The sequence below is a fragment of the Aphelocoma coerulescens genome, chromosome 1 (assembly GCF_041296385.1).
Source record: "Aphelocoma coerulescens isolate FSJ_1873_10779 chromosome 1, UR_Acoe_1.0, whole genome shotgun sequence".
Classification (NCBI taxonomy): Eukaryota; Metazoa; Chordata; class Aves; order Passeriformes; family Corvidae; genus Aphelocoma; species Aphelocoma coerulescens.
The window spans coordinates 4,854,679-4,873,340 of NC_091013.1; the positions used below are offsets into that span (position 1 = coordinate 4,854,679).

Here is an 18,662-nt window from a genome sequence, read left to right on the forward strand (position 1 = left end):
TGTGAGGAATGAATTCCTCATTTCTGAGTTGGAGCGAGCTGTGAGGCGGAGGAACTTGATTTGGTTACTTCAAGTACTCACTTGGCTTTTCTGCCCTTTCTGTCCTGATGTTTTGGTGCCTGGCATGCTGTTTTATAGACATTTACATAACGAAGGTCGTTTCTCTCAGGCAAGGTACAAGAAGACATTACAATTGCAAATTCCCTTAATTGTCCTAAAGCAGGGCTCAGAGCTTAAACAATGGAAAATCCTATTGTTCAGTGTCCCCGAGAGACTGTGTGAACAGAACAGAAATATGTGGATGTGTTGATTCTAAAACTAGAGTGAGAAAATGACTGGTAAAAAGGCTTATTCACTTGTGATGCACAAGGGATGGCAGAAGTCATGAGCCAATGACATATGAGTTCACATGTAGGTTTTATTTGGTAGGCTTAAACATGTTTATTATTTCTAGTGTCAGTTTGCCCCTCCAGGCTTCACAGAGGTACAGTTCAAGCCAGTATAAAATTAGGAAGGTGCCTGTTATTAAAGCAATATATTTTTTCCACTCTGTTTGTCAGGAAGGCTGTTTCTGGGAATTAAAAGATGCCATTTTTCTTCCCAAGTACCTGTACCTGTAATTCACTTTAACTTAAGCTTATTTGAGCTCAGTGTGGAGCTTGGGAAAGAAACCTCCATTTAAATAATCCCCATCAAGAGGGTTTTTAAAATTCAAATTATTTAAATAATCGTCAGCTGATACAGATAATCCCTTTCACCTGAGAATTTACAAACTGAAACATCTACAAACCCTGTTGATAGCAGGGAGAGGATAGTGTTCTGTACTCAAGTAGTGGGTGGGGAACAGGGTGCCCTGGCTGGTTAAAGCAGAATTAGAAATACATGGCAAACGTCTCCCATACTGAGATATCTCTGACTGTGTTCCAGTTTAGGGAAACACCCTGCCTTTGATCCAACACTGGTTTAGGTGAAAAGCCCCAAATTACTTCATTTTATCATGGGATGAAGCAGATTGGTGTAGTCCCTTCTAGTAAACACAAAGATGCTTTTCTGTGAAAATGGCTTCATAGCAGTGAAAAAAGGGCTGAGATGCAGAAAGTGAGTAATAGATTGAGAAGGAGCAGGCAAAAGAATTTTTTTCTGGCGTATTTACACCTGGGTGTATGGAAAAGGATGATGTAGCAATGATAAAGAAAAATGTTTCCTAGCTAATGTTTTCCTACATCTCCAAATGTAAATCTGGCCTTGAGCTGTTACCTCTTTGTGAGTGTGTTTCTCATCTTGTGCCCCTCTGTAGAGTTTCTGCCAGTATTCCCCAGCTGTTCAGTTTTGTGATAGAAATCGAAAGAGTCTACAAATGAAATGCCTGACAGGTCACATGTGGATGTTTTCAACATCTGGTTGGACTTCTGCAAGGTCTTTCTCTCAGCCAGAAGTCACTAACTCTCCCTTCAATATGATATGGGACCAAGTTACCCTGTTCTTCCCTTGTGCAGTTGTTGTCCAGTTCATAATCCAGGGAATGGCCTTTGGCCATCGAGGTGTGACTCTGGTGAATCTCAGAGGCAAAGTCAATAATTTTCTAGGAGCATTTTTCCTTATTCCTGCCTCAAGGGGAAAGATGCAGATGTCACACCTTTATTCCACTTTCCCTTATTTCAGTTTTGGGTTGGAGAATTCCCCTGGACTTCTGCATAAGTTTGGGGATTTTTTTAATTGATACAAGAGGAGGTGAGATGAGGGCTGAGCCTATAAACTTTAGAATAGGAAAGTACAATGGGGATTCTTTAATGGGTCAATATACAGTGCCAAGAAATTGCTGTGGTTTCTCCTCGTGATTTAAGGAACAATTTGGCTGATGGTACAGTAAGAGAACAAATTTGTGTATTGAAGTTTAAACTGCTGTTTAAAAAGTATGTTTCATGTTGAAAACATTAAAGTAAGGCATGGTAGCAATACAGTACTTGCCAGAGATGTCTTCTGTATTTCTGGATACTTCTCAGAAGGAATACATCCGATCTTAAAACAGCACCACGAAAAGATGCAGAAATATAGTCCTTGTATAATTACTTTATTTTTGATAAAGGAATGCTTCATTTCTGCCAGGCAGAGAGTGTGGAAAGAGCAGGGTATGATGTCTCTGGTTTTGATTTTTAAGTGCCAAACGCTGATTTCTTTGTGGCTCAGTTTCCAGTTGTTTATAGTTTTGCCAAACTCGCGCTGTTCGAGTTGAAATTTCCTGTGTTGCCTTTTACTTCAGTAAATGTTCTGAGAAACCTTTGAGCTGTTTCAGACCAGTGGCTCTTGCAGGGCACCAGCAGTGATTTCTTGCCACCAGAAGAGCTTGTGATGAAAGAGAAACAGTTCAAATACATTGGGAAGGGCAAATCTTGCTCTAATTGCAGCGAGCAGGGAAAGCCTGCTGTGCTCACCCGGGACCCGAGATGGGGTCTGGGTGCCTATTGATGGGAGGCAGAAGTAGGTTACAACACCTAGAAACTTCCAGGAGTCTGTGTGACATTTCTCTGAGTAACAAATGAGTATTACTGACAACGGGATGCAAATGAATGAAGCATTTCAGTCAAAAACCTAGAGGTGGAATTTACCTGAGGAAATTCACTGTGAGGTAGGAGTGAGTTTTGGTTATGTTTTTATTGGTGCTGATTCAGACACATCCTGAAGCGTGTACTCTTACCCTGAGGATAAGGAGGGGATAGCTTGCTTCTTTCCAGATTAATCATAATTTCTGTGGGAATGGTAAAACCAGATCACTCCATAAATCTCTGTAAAATCCACGAGGAAGCAGATAAAACCATCGACACATTTCTCCCATGCTCATTCCAGTAGTAAAAATTTTGTTGGCTTGAGCAAGGAGAGCTCCCTTAGAATCTTCATCAGAGACACGAGGTCACCTCTGTCACCTCTGGAAAAGGGGCTGCCATGGGCTCTGTGCTGCTTCCAGGCAAGGAGGGAATTCCAGTTCTGGAATGGGGTCTGGTCAGCCCAGGCAGGTGGTTCAGCTGTGAAACTGATCAAGTATCACTGTGCCTCATGTTTGATTGAATGGGAAAGCCTAACATGGAAAAACAGAACACATTCTGCATCTCTGGAGAAGCATTTGTGCTCTGGAATGTAACGTGAGGCAAAATTAAGACCGAGAAGTTTCGTACCGCTAGAATTTTCTGTTTCAGTTTTGATTTCTTTCTGCTGCGTTCTGTTTTTAGGGGGTTGGGCTGAGAAATCTGCTGAGGGGTTGTTCTGGTTCGTTACGGCGTGTTAATGTCAAAGCCGTATTTCAAGTAGTTCTTGAAAACTGATGTTAAGATTCCCACGGGTATCAGCCCTAAAATACATACTTTTAAAGGTTATGTCACAGTAACTTCAGGAGGGGACATTGGAAAACTGAAAGACCCATGCTGATGAAATTGAAACAGTTTCAGGAGAAGTGAAAAATGAGAAAGTCACAATGCTGAACTTGTTCTTGGTGTAAGTCCGGTCCAAAGGGAGAGCGCTGCTGTGGTGCTGGAACTGAATGGCTCATGATGTGCCTCCACCTTGGGGTGAGTTGGCCTTGAGATCCAGCCTTCCATTAAACTCTGCCCTATCCAAACTCATTGCTGCAGGGACTGAGGAAAACGAGTTGGGCTGGGATTGAAAGTAGTGAGAAATTCCTGATATATGGCAGATGGACATGAAACAGTCCCTGTACTGTGAGAATACAATCCCCTCCAAGTGCATAATCTGTTCCTTGTGAAAGACATGTGGCCCAATATAGAAGTTTTAGGTCAACTGATTCAGTTGAAGATTAGCCTCAATATTCTGAAAGAGAAGACTGTGGTTACTTAGGGACTTTAATTCCTCATAAAGGATTATACTGGGGCACCACACTACTGCCACGGTGTCAAACCTTTCTGTGGGTTTGCTAAATTAACCTTTGTAATAGAAAAACTTATTATGCACTTCCAGTCAAAGGAAGAGACGGGGTTGAGTTTGTACCAACTTAAAATGCCAGTGATTGGGATCCTAATCTAAAATTCATAGGTTTGGGGCTTTTCTTCTTAAAGTGTATTTCTCTACTGTATTGCAAATGACTTGCTGAGAATTTTAGGAAGAATTTTTTCATGGAAAGGGTGGTCAAGCATTGGAGAAGGCTGCCCAGGGAGGTGGTAGAGTCCCCATCCCTGGAGGTGTTCAAGGAACGACTGGACATGGCACTCAGTGCTCTGTGCTGGTTGACAGGGTGGTGATCAGTCAAAGCTTGGACTTGACGATCTTGGAGGTCTTTTTCAAGCTGATTCTGTCTCTTTGTGATGATCCCTGCTCTGGTTTAACACAGTGTGCAGGATACTCAAAATGGAATCCTCCATCAGAGAGGCTGAAACACGTGCAGGTCACGAGGGGGAAGACACTGCACTTATAAACTGATCATCATTCGTGAAACTCTGTTTGGAAAAGTGGCTTTAATGTGTGTAGTGTTAAATCTCACAGTCATACACAGGGAGGTTTCAGTTTTAGGTAATGATACCTATGTTACCACGCGTTTGCAGCTGCTGAGTTTGTGTTTTAGGTTGCATGTCCCTCGTGGATGGCAGTACACATTTTTTTATCCTCCCTTGAGAGTTTGTGCAACATTTACTGCCTGAGTGCATAATGCAAGTAATTGGTGTTACATTCTAGTATTGCAGTCCCTTCCAGGTTTAACAGGCTTGGGAGGGAGCTGGTTCTCATTACACGGAAGGGGTAGAATAAAGGACTTTGTCCCTACAGATCCTGTTTGTTAAAATATTGCTGTGTCTGAAGGATCTGATTGTTCCTTGCACTTTCCCTTCAGATGCTGATGTGGGTGGTGGCTTTGGTGTGAAGGACAAGCTGGCTGACTTTGTGGGGGTGCCATGGATTTCTCTCTCCAAAGTCGCTGTTGCTTTTGATGGATTGTCCTTGCTTTTGTTTTCAGGACTTGTTCCATAAACAGGCAATGTGGATACTCTGCTATTTTCATACCCGTGTTGCCTCGTGGCTTCAAAACCAGTTGTTTCCTTTAGATCCAGGGCAAGATTTAGAATGAAAAATTATTGGCCTGTTCAGAAAAAGGTGCTCGAGAAATTGGCTATTTTGATACATTTAGTCAATTCCATTTTCTAGGACATTTGCCACGAAAACAGTAGGATCAGATAATTCAAGAGAGTTTTTGTGGCTACTGCCTTCCCCCTGGGCTGGGGTGTGCTCAGGGAAGAAGGTTTGCTGTGGATTTGGGAGGTCCCACAGCAGCGTGACAATGTTTTTGGTACAAAGTTTGCTCTCTTGTGGCATAGGAGGAGTGTGAACCAAGAATGGAGACAAGAAGAAAATTTAAAGAGAGTAAGTGGAGACGAAAACAAATTATCAAGTCAGGAAGAAAAAGAAATCAGAAGAAGATAACCCACAATTCTTTTTTTTCCTAGGAGCTTGCAGACAATGTGATTTTTTTAGAGCATTTCCATGTTCCAGCTACAGCCTGTGCTGATGATGAGAGGTCTGGCATAGCTTACATGTGGAATGAACATTCTGCCTGCACATCCACCAGTGTGGCAAAATGCATTGCCAAATCCTGACTCAGCATGTAAATGGATTTTCCACCCTTCTGTTTTGGTTTTAATTGAACTACATAAACATTGTCAATATATGAGATTGTTTTTTTGGCACCCTACTTAGCATTTTTTATTATTAAATGCTTTAATTAGAAGTGCCGATAATTAAAATAAAGTAAGCGAGCAAAAAAACCAAAAGGGAAAGATCCTGAAAATTTTATATGCTGGTAAGGCCTCTCTCCACCTTCCCCACACAGTTTTCATGCCTTTATGTGGAAATCCTGCAGGGCAAGGTGGATGCAACTGGTCTAAGTCTGTAATTCTCATTGGAGCCCAGTTTGCTTACACCTAGACTAACATGGAGTTTAGGCTTTTAATAAAGGTTTACTGGCAAAGATAATTAACTCAGAAATAAGTTGAAATACTTGAAGGAGGTGATGTTGTCACTCTAGAACATCCTTGCCTGAGGATGTAATTACAGTGGCATGATATTTTGAAATGGATTAATCTAAAAAGAGAAAAAAGAAAACCCTGCGTGTTCTTACTCTGGAATAAGTATTTCCCTAGAAATTGTTTTTACAGAGTTATTGTGGTCAGTCTCCCTGTCTAGGCAAGCCTTTAGAGTTCCTCTGGAACGAGAGTCCTTGTGGTAAGAGAATTAAGTAGTTTGTGTGTCTCCTTTTGCTGTCTTTCTTGTCAAACCTCTTTTAGTGGGGAATGGACAAAGGAAAGAGGATTTGAGATCTCAGCTATTGCTCTCTCTATAAGAAGCTGTTATTTTGGTAAGAGGGCGAATTTTGGCACTTTTAAGTGCAGTGATTGGAGGGCAGCCTGCTCCAAGACTGTGGAGTCGTGTTTGCTGTGGAGTATTGGGTATTTTAACAGCATCCTAGTAAAATACTTTGAGAGGACACCTAGAGAATGGCAGCAAGGCTTCAAATCCCTGTTCAAAAATCATCCTGCAGTGAACCAAAGGTGTGAGACCCTATCATTCCACCATACCATTTGTGTCAAGGGAGGAAGCTGCTGTTTCCACTCACAATTTGGCTTCTAATAGTTTTGATAGTTATTGCAGAGTGCTGATGTTGGCATCAGCCTCCCAGGAGGAGCCTGCTAACGCCTGCCTGTCATCAATGCTCGGTGGAAATGAACTTCCATTGCTCCCCAGATGTGATTGTTAAGAGTTCAGTGAACTTTTCTTTTTTCTTCCAGGCTATAAGACCCTTTTGAAAGGAATTTCAGGGAAGTTCAGCAGTGGAGAACTCGTTGCAATTATGGGTCCTTCAGGAGCTGGGAAGTCAACGCTTATGAATATTCTGGCAGGATACAGGTCAGTACCAATGAAAATCCCAGGTTAAGATAAGATCACTGAGCCTGAGGGCTCCTTGGAGACAACACCAGGAGAAAGTTTAGCCTAGAGTTTGTTGAAAACAGGCACTTCAGAGATTTTGAATTAGATTCTTATTGCTTTTATTTTTTTCTCTGTGTCATGTTTTGGTCACTTGGGATTTATCTCTTAACAGGTGTGAGCCAAAAATAAGAAGCAATTTAAAATCCAAAAAACACACATAAAGAAAATCTCCTTTTTTGGCTGTGTAACAAATCTGACTCAGTGTCTTCTGTTTGTGATATTTTTTAAATCACATAAACACTTGAAAAATCTACTCTCCACTTCATAATGTTGATGTCTTCTTGACCAAACTGCAATGACTGAAGTGACTGTGCTTCATCTTTCTAAATCCCCTCTTGTATGGCCAGATACAAAGTGTCTCTGTCTTGCTGTCATTTGGGGCATAAGGAACAGAATAGAGAAACCTAAAAAAACCCCTTCTTCAATGTGTTGATATTTTTTCAGATATTTCTACGAGACAGCACACATTTTGAGTAAAATTTTCAGCCACACGAAGCTTTGTATGAAAGAGAACATAATCGTGAAATAAGTTAATTTCTGTCCAGTCTACCAAATCTATTTCATAGTGGCAATAACAACCTAAGACTTTCACGTGTGGCAGCACAAGGGAAGGCAGGATTCACCTCTGGTTATTTTGTTGTTTGGTTTCAGAGAGACGGGAATGAAAGGAGAAATCCTCATCAATGGGCAGCCCCGTGACCTGCGCTCTTTCCGCAAAGTCTCCTGCTACATCATGCAGGATGACATGCTCCTTCCTCACCTCACTGTCCAGGAAGCCATGATGGTGAGCTTTGTTTCTTGCTCGAATTTACCTGAGCAGGGGAAAATGGAAAATGGTTTGTGTTGTGCCCTCGTTCTTAACTCCTGGCAGTGCCACAAGCTGTTGTCTCTGTCTGATCCCGCTCAACGAAAGTTCTTGGAATTCGATGATGCCTTGAATTCCATTTCTGGCTCATCCTTCTAGGGATTCTTTAGCTCTATAATTTCCAATTTGTGCCCAGCATTATGATTTGGAAGGAGATCTAAGTGTCTGCTCCTTAGATCTCCTAGAGAATGGAACCTGAAATTCTTCACAAACAAGCCTTTGTAGGGACCATCTGTTTGCTTGGGTGGTGGATGAGTAACCTCATCCCTCTCTCTCTTTCTCCCCATCTTTCATGTTCTGACTGAAAATTGTTATTTACGCTTCAGTGTGATCTCTCTGCCACTTCTACTCTTTTGTGCCTTTTTTAAAATAAAGTCATTTTATAAAATCTCTTTCATTTCTTCAGGGAAAAAAAGCCAGGAACAGAATAAGTGCAAGATGTACAGGGAATGTAAATTGTTCTCACTGGTTTTCATAGCATCAAGAGGTTTATGAATTGCCAACTTGACCAGTTAGTCTGGAAGTGTCTGTAGCTCAGCTTGAGAAATGAGCCAGTTTTTCTCAGAGGTTATTATCAAAATAAGGCTTAGGTTGCTCACACTGTGCCAGCTAAATTCACAAATTTCATGGCAAGAAGAAATCACTCCAGTGTTTATATGGCAAATTTTCTGCAAAGATTCCTTTCTGTGGGGAAGTTTTTCTTCTCTTTTGTTTACTTGAGTGTTTCCGTCAGAATCCCACGGGACCACTTTTGCAGAATTGGGCCCAGATTATAGTTGCTGTCTAAAATTAATCAATCAAGGCTCTGACAAAAAATAATTACTTAACAGTTTAATTGCTTTTAATAAAGGTTAATCATGATGTTTTGTGGAGCCGCCTCTCAGGATAGCAGATGACATCTTTCACAAGATTATTTATTTCTGTGCTCACTTGTTTGCATCCTGGAGAATGGCAGAGCTCAGTTATCCTTATAGTGGGAATGAAGCACAGATAAACTGTGTTTCTAGCATTGCCTGGGAAGTTCTTGGGTGTGCAAAATCTGTCACTCTCCCATCTTCCTCTCAAGTTCTTTGACTTTCAGAATGGCCTTTTTTTCTAATACACTTTTTGTCAGGTGCTTTTCCTAAGTCAAATTAGAGTCAGTTATTTACTGCACAGAAAAATGTGATGCTTGTGACTGGAACATTATAGGTCTACTTCAGATTTTCTGACTGGCTTGAAAGAAGCTGTTTAAATGGTGCCTTGGAGTGTTGTGCCTGAGACATCTGTAACTGGTGGTTGTGCTTCAGACCAGTTTAAAATCAAATTCCATTGTTCTGCATTCCAGGTATCTGCTCATCTGAAACTTCAAGAGAAAGATGAAGGGAGGAGAGAAATGGTATGTACACTGCCCATCAAACTAGAATTTTGGGGGATGCCAAAGAGCCGTGGAGTGAGCTCTGTAAAGCAGACATATTTCATCTAATACTGAATTGCACTGGACTTGTAATGACAGAATAAATGATAACCTCAAGGTTGACGTGTGTCACTAGGAGAGAATGTTCACTGCAGTCTCCATGAAAGCTGCTTTCACTACGAGACTGCAAAATTGTGAAAGATTTACTGAAATAAACTCACAGGTTTTGCAGGATTCCTGTTAATGCACCTTAGCATCTTGAATTCTCTTCCATGCGTGTCTGACAGCTCAGGCATCTCATGTGGGGTGAGATAAATCACCCAGCTGGACCTGCATGAGGAACTGTGCCCCTCTCATCCATCCATGGGGAAAAGTACAACTTCTCCTAAAAGGTGAAAACTATGGCAACATCCTAGGTAGAGCAGCTGGTTTTGTGATTATCCTTTGTGTTTATTTTGAAATTGAAGCAACTGGCATTTCTTCAGACTCAAAAGAATCCTTGAAAATCAGAAGGGAAGCTTACAGGAATCAACTTGTGTTTGGTAAACACAGGTTGTTTTTTAATTGGAAAATAAATTTATATAGAAACAGCTGTTGATTTAGTTGTACTTTGGAAGCCTTGGTTCATTTACACATTGGTGAAGTTAGGCCAAGCAAGTTAATTCCCTTGTTCACACTGTCACTGTAATTACAAGCAGCTCTTTGAGGAAAATACTGTGCTGTGTTTATTCAACACATGTTAGAAGGATTTTCTGGTTAGTGTTAGAGGCCTGTGCAAGAGAAGATAATTCATTTTATTGTTGTAAATTGCAGTGTAAATGTTTATCACAGATAAATGTTATGAATTTATACACTCATGCTAGCAGGATTACAGGCTCTTGTTTAAAGCAGGGGCAAGTGAAAATGCTCCAGTGAACCACAGTTTATGTTTCTAGTTGACCTTGCTTGTGCTGCCTGGGCCCTGTTTACCCTTCCTAGAGATCAAGGGAATGAGGTAGTTGGGCTTTTTTCTCTGAGAGCAAGGATTAGTGTGTTTTGTTCTTTTTTTACTCCCTCTTAGTGGGAGAGGGAACTGCTGGAAGTCAAAATCAGGACAAGCAAAGGGTCAGGCCCTGGTTGGTCTCACCAGTTTGCACCAGCTCAGGCACTCTTTCTGGAAAACTCCCTCCATCCAAGCAGTTGGTACTTGAGAAATGGTGGGCTCTGTTTCCTGAACTTAGGTGAAGTATTAAATGTCTGGGCTGCTTTCTGCCTTTGAAGTGGTAGATTTTGTTACTTGCATGAGCAGCGTAGCTCATGGGTTCACTCATTTTTGTGTCCATGCTTTTACTGATGCCAAAAAGCTACATTCCCCTTATATAGGGCTACCAGACCAGATCTACAGTCGCTGAAACAGAAGAAATCATAGTGCCTGGGATTGTTCTGCTTTTGCTCCAAAAACCCAGGGACGAGCTGTGCCCTTCCTGAGGCTGTGCCTTGAGGAAATCCCGAACATCTGAGAGTACCTGTGACAAATGAACTGACTCTGAGGGGAATGAAAACACTTGAAATCAATGGCTGCACTTTAAAGAGGAGACTGTGGAGAACAGATGAGATAAAGGAGGTCACTGCTCTATAGAAACCACTGGTTTTTGTTATAGAGTCCCTTGTAGAGACAACCCCAGAGTTCTGTTGAAAGAAGCTTCTTGGTTTCACTGTGTAATTACCCCTCAAATGCTGCAAAGCTCTTCTGATGTCAGTGTCATATCCATAAATATACAGCTATTGAAGAACCGATTTCCACTTCTTTTTCACCTCTTTACTGAGTGAGGTCATGTAGGACAAACAAGCAGAATTTGGGTCGAAACAGTAAGTGGTGGACTCTTAACACTGAGTCTAATAAATGCTACTTTAGATGGAAAAAGGCTTTAAGTGTGTGGGTGATGAAACAAAGTCATGAGCTGGTTCACAATCTCCATGAAAATCAGTGAAGAGGCTGGAGGTTTTTTATGTTCTAACAACGTGGAATGTTCTGTTCCCTGCAGGTGAAGGAAATCCTGACAGCCCTCGGTTTGCTGACATGTGCTAACACGAGGACTGGGAGTCTTTCTGGAGGCCAGAGAAAGCGTCTTGCCATTGCTTTGGAGCTGGTGAACAACCCTCCTGTCATGTTCTTCGATGAGCCAACCAGGTACTTCAAGGCCAAAAATTAAAGATAGACAAATACGGCTTTAGAGAGTAGAGCAGCACTGCAGAAAAGTTATTCACCTCTAACTTCTTGGAAAAGGCTCATTTTGTGCCTGCAAGCACTGAATAAGGGCAAGAAATAATTTGCCTTGGGTACTTAGTGCCTTGGGTCACTGCTACAACTGCTGGACTGTGGGGCTATAAATAATATTTAAAGCAGACACAAACTGCAGCAGGAAGGAAGAGAGAGAGGAAAATATTGTGGCATGGATTTCTTTTTCAAGCAAAGACAGCTTGAATATAAACATTTTAAAATGTGACTTTTGGTAATGAATGTGATCAGTCTGGGAGGAGGCTGGGAAAGCTATGAATATGTATCTATTCATTAAAGTTGGGAGCATTTACATCTGCAGCCCTAAGATGTAGAAGTCCCTTAAGGCAGCTTTGAGAATATTCTTCTTCATTCTCAGGCATGCTTCCAACATAATTAAAAGCCTGATGGAGAAATACAAGCATAAGGTTGGCATATGATAAAATTAAACTGCTACAGAGAGAAGTTGTAAAAGGACAATAATGAGAGACCAAGTAGCAAATGTGTGTGCCAGTTTTGGGTGGTGCCTGTGGATAACAAACTTCTCTTTGGTTTTTTTTTTCTCAGTGGCTTGGATAGTGCATCGTGTTTTCAGGTGGTGTCTCTGATGAAGGCTTTGGCCCAGGGTGGCAGGTCCATCATCTGCACCATTCACCAGCCCAGTGCAAAGCTGTTCGAGCTCTTTGACCAGGTATTGCTCTCAAACTTCCTCTTGATGTGTAGTTTAGGTGGGTTGTGCTTTCAAGGCTACACTCTTTGATCAAAAACATGAATAATTCCAGTTGGTGGCTACAAATCAGATAAAGAATTTAAAGAAATAAGAGCAAAACATACTTTTTGATTATGTTTTTCCCCTTTATCTGCATGTTTCCCTTATTTATGTGTCGTCTTTGTGAAGAATCTGGCTGTTAGGTTTGTGAAATCGTGGTTTTTGCACTGCTGATTATCATGCCTTCACCCAGCACTGCTCCTGTGCACAGGGCTGTCACTGAAGTACCTTAGAGCAATATAAAAGCAGGAGAGCTGCAGTGTCAATGTCTGCAATGTTGCAAGTACATATTCTCAGCCTAGATACACAGGTGTAGATTGAGAAGAGGTAGTTCACATGAAATAATAATAATAATAATAATAATAATAATAATAATAATAATTGAATTTAGTATTGAAAATTAATTGAAATTAAGTCAGTTGGAGAACTTTTCTCCAACCTAACAATGGGATGTGGGCTGTGTGTGTTTAGATTAGATAAAAATGTACCTCAGTCGTGTTAGAGGATTTAGATTAGTCCTGTGAGAGCTGAGAGAAAACCTCCACCACCACAGGTGAACAAACTCTTGCAGATTGCCAGTCTGGCAGGGAGGTTTATTTAAAGTCAACAGTGTGGCTAAAAATGAGAGTGATAGAGCTGTTTGCTGTTGCTGTGCTGCCCCAGCTCTCCTTCCATTCCTGCAGTCACCAGCCTCGTCTCCCAGCCCAAAATATCCATAATGTGTGGAAATTAGATGGCTTGGCTCTCCAGCTCCTTGCCTATTTTCAGCGTGTGCCAAAGGCTGGAATTAGTGTGTTTCTGTGCTAATGTGTTCCACGTCCTGGAGGCAACGTGTGCAGAATTCAAACCTCAGGCATTCAGTTTTCTGTTAGTCGTGATTCCATGCAGAGTTAATTTCAAGTGGTGACAGATCTTCCCAAGGTGTTCTTGCCACAGGGACAAGGAGATGTTATTAGGCAACAGGTTCAAATATTTTGGTACTATTTCAGGTTTTTTCTTATTTCTTTTCTTTTTTTTTCCTTTCTTCTTGTTTTCCAGCTCTATGTTCTAAGTCAAGGTCAATGCATTTACCGTGGGAAGGTAACAAACCTCGTCCCTTACTTGAGAGATTTGGGGTTGAATTGCCCAACCTACCACAACCCAGCAGATTTTGGTAAGGACAACTTGAATAGTTTATTTCATTTATTTTGTATTTTATCAGCACCTTCAGGGTAATGGGGACCATGGTGTGATTTATACTTCTGTACATATATTCTTCTGTGTGTGTGTTCATATATGTACCAAAATTCAAAATAAAATTAATCAGATATTTTTTTTTTTCCTAAGTAATTTGAATGCCATCTAGTGGTGCAGTTCAGTGAATATTTCTCTGGGATGGAAGTCAAAGTTCAGGAAATGAAAGATAAAGCATGTTCTTTAGTGTTTCATAGTAACTAATGTTAGTGGCTTTTTTAAGTGGGCCCAGTATTCTGCTTGGGTTTCTTTTATCTTAAGAGTACCACTGTGGTATTGTACAGATAAGAGCATTGAGGGTTTTTCAGTGTTGTTTCTTAATTCCAAAAAAGCGGAAAGTGCCACAAAAATAGGCTTTTGTCATTTTTTGTTACCTGCATTCACTGCCTTTCCTGTGAAATGGTTCCTTTAACTTCCAGGATGAAGAGACCTCCCTGAAGATTTGTGGAAAGATGCATTTAAATGTTGTTTGTATAGATAAGAATTTGCACGTGGCATTTTGAAGCCTGTACTGAAAAAATTCTGTTTTTTTCAGTGCTGCAGCATCAATGGGATTTAATAACAAGGCTTGTACCTGGTCAGCAGTGCAAAGCAGTAACTTAAACCCTCTGTTTTTGTAGTTATGGAAGTGGCCTCGGGTGAGTACGGGGACCAGAACAGCCGCCTGGTCAGGGCCGTGAGGGAGAGGATTTGTGACACGGACTACAAGAGAGACGTGGGTGGGGAGAACGAGCTGAACCCCTTCCTCTGGCACCGGCCCTCTGAAGAGGTATTTTGTGCATCACAGCTCTTGGGCAAGGCTTGGGGCTGCAGGGGGAGGGAGGGAATTCAAATCCCTGGTCAGTGGAGGAGTCTCTGGGCACACTCAGCTGATGTGAGTGGGCTTTTGTGAATGAAAAGCAAACAAGATACTGCGAAGGAAGGAGTTTATTCTGTGATGTGTTTCTGCAGGACTCCTCCTCCACAGAAGGCTGCCACAGCTTCTCTGCCAGCTGCCTAACCCAGTTCTGCATCCTCTTCAAAAGAACTTTCCTCACCATCATGAGGGACTCGGTAAGAATGGCTTTATAATAACTTTTGTAGCCAAAAGGTCTGTTCAGCTGGGTGTGAGGCAGTTTGTAATACACTTCAAAGGTCCTGTCCAGCAGCTCATCCGTGAACATTATCACAGAATTTCAAAGGGAAGAGACTGATCTTCCAGTCTTGCTGTTAACTGTATCACCTTCATTGTGAACTACACCTTTCTACACAGCACTCAGAAGCACCTGGCCTAAAAACCTAAAGTTTAAATCCCCTCTGTGCTGGCAGGTCCCTTATACAGTTATTAATCCTACTGAAAAGTGACTGAGAAGTTGTACTGCTGTGTCACAAAACTAGGTTTTCCAGAAAATTCAGGATGGCGGAGATAATAATTTCAGTGTGGTGGAAAGTTACTACTTAAAGTCTTCATTTTTGGAAATAGAAGACTGGTGGATAAAAAGTTTGCTTCTTTGCCATAACTTGTTCTCCCTTGCTGCTTTTTGTAAGTGCATTTGTCAACAAGGACTAATTAAGTTAATGAGTTAAGATCAGGGGAAACTGTAACTGATTTGCTGATACACAGATTGAAGGCCAATGTTGTTTTCAAGATATTTTTTTCCTGCTCGACTCTAAAGGCTTGCAGTTGTTCCCAATGTTATTATTTCTTCTGTTCTTCCAAGCCTCTTGTGGGAATACTGTGTTGTAGAGAAGGCACAGAAAGCTAATTTATTCCTGATGAAGTTACTTTGGTCTATAGAAGCCTGAAATGCCTTTTCTGCTTCTCTTCTGCTCTGGGGAAATTTATCTTTTAGTCAGGAAGTCTCTTTCCCCTGGTGAATAAGAGCCAGTGGCTCCATGATATTGTCAGACAGTGAGATTTCAGGCTGCAGCATTGCAGTTCCTGCCTGTATTTACTGGAAGAAATTTTCGTGGGAAGCTCATAATTTTTCTTAGCCAGTAGGAAATTAACATTTCTCACAGCAGGGGGTTGGAACTAGATGATCTTTAAGGTCCCTTCCAACCCAAACCATTCAATGATTTCTATGTAAGATTTTCTGGGCATAAGTGCTCCTTTCCTGCAGTCTTTCCATCTGATTTCAGCCACACTGGCATGGTTTTTGAGCCCAGACTTTCTGATAAATGCCGCTCTTTGCTTGTCACAGGTCCTGACACACTTGCGGATCACCTCCCACATTGGCATTGGGCTACTCATTGGATTGCTCTACCTGGGCATTGGCAATGAGGCCAAGAAAGTGCTCAGCAACTCGGGATTCCTCTTTTTTTCCATGTTGTTCCTCATGTTTGCTGCGCTCATGCCAACTGTCCTCACCTGTGAGTACGGGGCACTGTGTCACAGCACAGGGGAGGGGATTGCAGGGAGGTGGGAGGGTGTTGGGATGTCTCTGCTTTGTATAAGATGACATTTGACTTGTGATTCTACTTCTAAGAGAGGTGGGTGGATGAATCCTGCACCCACAGAAGCACTGCTGTGCAAGCAGAAACAGGCTTGGCCAGAGGCATTTCTCCCTCCCCTGTCTTGCCAGGGCTTTTCAGCACAGACAGTTCAGTGTTACAGTCCTGGACTGGAATTTCTCTTTATCCCAGAGCATCTCAACCATGCCCTGAACTCATGGTTGGACTTAAGGAGGATGTAAGAATTTCTCTGGAGCTTCCAAGTCATGAGTCCTGCATAAAATCATCTTATTCATGTGGTGTCAGAAGCAAACTCCTGTGGAATGGACTGTTTTGTACTTCCTTTGGGAGCGCTGCTACCTTGAAGTCCCTGTTGGATTAAAAGGAATAACCAATTTCTTTAAGTTTTCACATCACTTTTAATTGAAAAATCCTCTTTAAGGGAGGTTCAGATCATCTGAGTAGACTAGTCCATAGCCTCCACAGTGAGCAGCTCCTGGGGCTGACTTTTTATATTTCATTACAAATCACTGAAACTTTTGCTGCTCTGTCGAAGACCTGAGAGTTCCAGTGCCACCCTGGGACTGCAGCAGTGCAGGATTAGATATGGACAAGCTGTGTTGTTATTATGTGAAGCAACACTGCACCCTGCCAGTCTAACTGAACGATCTGTGTTCTCTGCAGTTCCCCTTGAGATGGGAGTGTTTCTCAGAGAGCATCTGAACTACTGGTACAGCCTCAAAGCCTATTACCTCGCCAAAACCATGGCTGATGTTCCTTTTCAGGTAAAGGCTCTACTCTTCAATAAAATAGAACCGTTTAAGTTGATGAGTGACAAGCCCACTTGCCCAGAAGATAAGTACTGGTATTTTGTCTATTGGAATAGTGGGGAAAATGTCCATATGTGTCTGCTGAAGTTTCAGGGCTGAATCAGCAGCACCCTGAAGAGTGCAGGACTTGACAAAAGCTGAGACCTGACCCAACATTCTTTTAAGAAACAGATGACAAGCTTTGCTTATTTGCAGAAGGGGAACTGTGAAGGGCTGTGAGTGGAATCTGTTTTGAAATGCCCAAGCAGAAAGGCAGGTATCACACGCCTGTCCTGCAATGGAAAGGCTGAGAGCTGTGGATTAATTAGAACCCCCCCATGTTTTTGTCTTACTCAGAGTAACAGTCAATGTTCAGCTGTCAGGGATAACTCCCAGTGCCTGTCCTTGCAGATCATGTTCCCTGTGGCTTACTGCAGCATCGTGTACTGGATGACTTCCCAGCCCTCCGACGCTCTCCGCTTCGTCCTCTTCGCAGCCTTGGGGACCATGACATCCCTGGTGGCTCAGTCTCTGGGCCTGCTCATAGGTGCAGCCTCCACATCCCTCCAGGTACTGATGTTTCGTGGTCTCACTGGAGCTCTGCTGTCTCCTAACTCTGCTCCCTGTCACTGCTGCTGTGTCCCCAGGATGTGTGTTGAGAGGTGACAGGCAGAAAGTTGTCCTGCTGTGATGGAGCTCCTGATGCTCCCCGCTCACATCAGCGTAAGGGGCACAGACCTGCCCTGGATGTGAGGCTCTGAAGTTCCTGCCTCACCTGAAGGGGCTGTGCCTGCCCTTGCTTGGGTGGATTGTCACTTGCTGTTCATCCCAGACTGAGCAGGTCCTGGGGACTGCAGGACAGGTGTGTTTCTGTGTCCCTACAAACTGGAAATTTTCCACAGTAGCTCAGGAGAAGGTTTTTTTGGTTTATCCAATAAAACTGTAGAAGGAAAGGTAGGAAAAGGCTTGTCCAAAAACCAAACTTCTGGAAATGGAGGGAGAGAGGCAGCTGTTGGCATGACTGGAAGCTGGTCAGGTAATTCCTGGCAGGAGATGTGCTGAGGTGACCATTGCACAGCAGAACTGCTCTGTGGTGCTGGTGGTTACTGATGATTCTGACCTCAATATGCATTGATGCTGTCAAGATTTCTGCAGTAGAACACTTGATTCCCTCTCTGTGCCACCCTGTGGAGACCAGCATAACCTTACTGCGTGATCCCTGTGCTTCTGCTCTTCCCCTCACAAGAAATCTCACCAAAAAAAGAAAAAAAAAACAAAACCAAAAAACCAGCAATTTTCTAATATTTCAAAATGTGATAATTTTCGGGAGTAGAATTACTCTGAAGAATAATAGAAAAGCAAGTCAATTTTTGTTTTTTCTCTGTCTTTCTGAGGAGAGATTGTCTATTCCTTGTCTTCACAGGTGGCAACATTTGTGGGCCCAGTTACTGCCATCCCAGTCCTTCTGTTCTCTGGGTTTTTTGTCAGCTTTGATACCATCCCAACATACCTCCAGTGGATGTCCTACATTTCCTATGTCAGGTACTGCTGTGGAAGCCTTCAGCCTCCCATCTGGAAATGCTGTTTGTTTGCCTTTGCTTGCTTGGTTATTTTGGGTGCCAAAGAGACTGTTCACAGCATGTTCTTTTGTAGTGTAAACATATGTGTGATGTAAACCACATTATCTCACTGCATTTTAAGTTGTTATGTGTTGTGAAATAAACAGGAACAGGTTACAGGCCACAAGAGCATGCCAGTCCCTTTGAATTCAGTGGGATTGCACAGCAGGAAAATCCTCTGGGATTTTGCAATATAAATAGGGATTTCTGAAATAACAGTGACACCCCCAACTGAGAAATTGATGCCAGCACCTCATTTTGGAAGAAAATGTAGTGTAATTCACTGCTGTATGCTAGATAGGT

The 18,662-nt window shown here is 42.2% G+C and overlaps 1 protein-coding gene across 2 annotated transcripts in view; it reads left to right on the forward strand.

Moving 5' to 3' along the window:
- The window catches only part of ABCG1 (ATP binding cassette subfamily G member 1), a 52,697-nt gene that overhangs the window by 26,182 nt on the left and 7,853 nt on the right, over window positions 1-18,662 (forward strand). For both annotated transcript variants that reach the window (XM_069018369.1, XM_069018457.1), the window contains exons 3-14: window positions 6,780-6,897; window positions 7,630-7,762; window positions 9,171-9,221; window positions 11,264-11,409; window positions 12,064-12,187; window positions 13,304-13,418; window positions 14,119-14,267; window positions 14,450-14,551; window positions 15,682-15,850; window positions 16,616-16,716; window positions 17,152-17,310; window positions 18,164-18,282. In XM_069018369.1, the coding sequence (XP_068874470.1) occupies window positions 6,780-6,897; window positions 7,630-7,762; window positions 9,171-9,221; window positions 11,264-11,409; window positions 12,064-12,187; window positions 13,304-13,418; window positions 14,119-14,267; window positions 14,450-14,551; window positions 15,682-15,850; window positions 16,616-16,716; window positions 17,152-17,310; window positions 18,164-18,282 (1,486 nt within the window). The remainder of the gene's footprint in view (window positions 1-6,779; window positions 6,898-7,629; window positions 7,763-9,170; window positions 9,222-11,263; window positions 11,410-12,063; window positions 12,188-13,303; window positions 13,419-14,118; window positions 14,268-14,449; window positions 14,552-15,681; window positions 15,851-16,615; window positions 16,717-17,151; window positions 17,311-18,163; window positions 18,283-18,662) is intronic.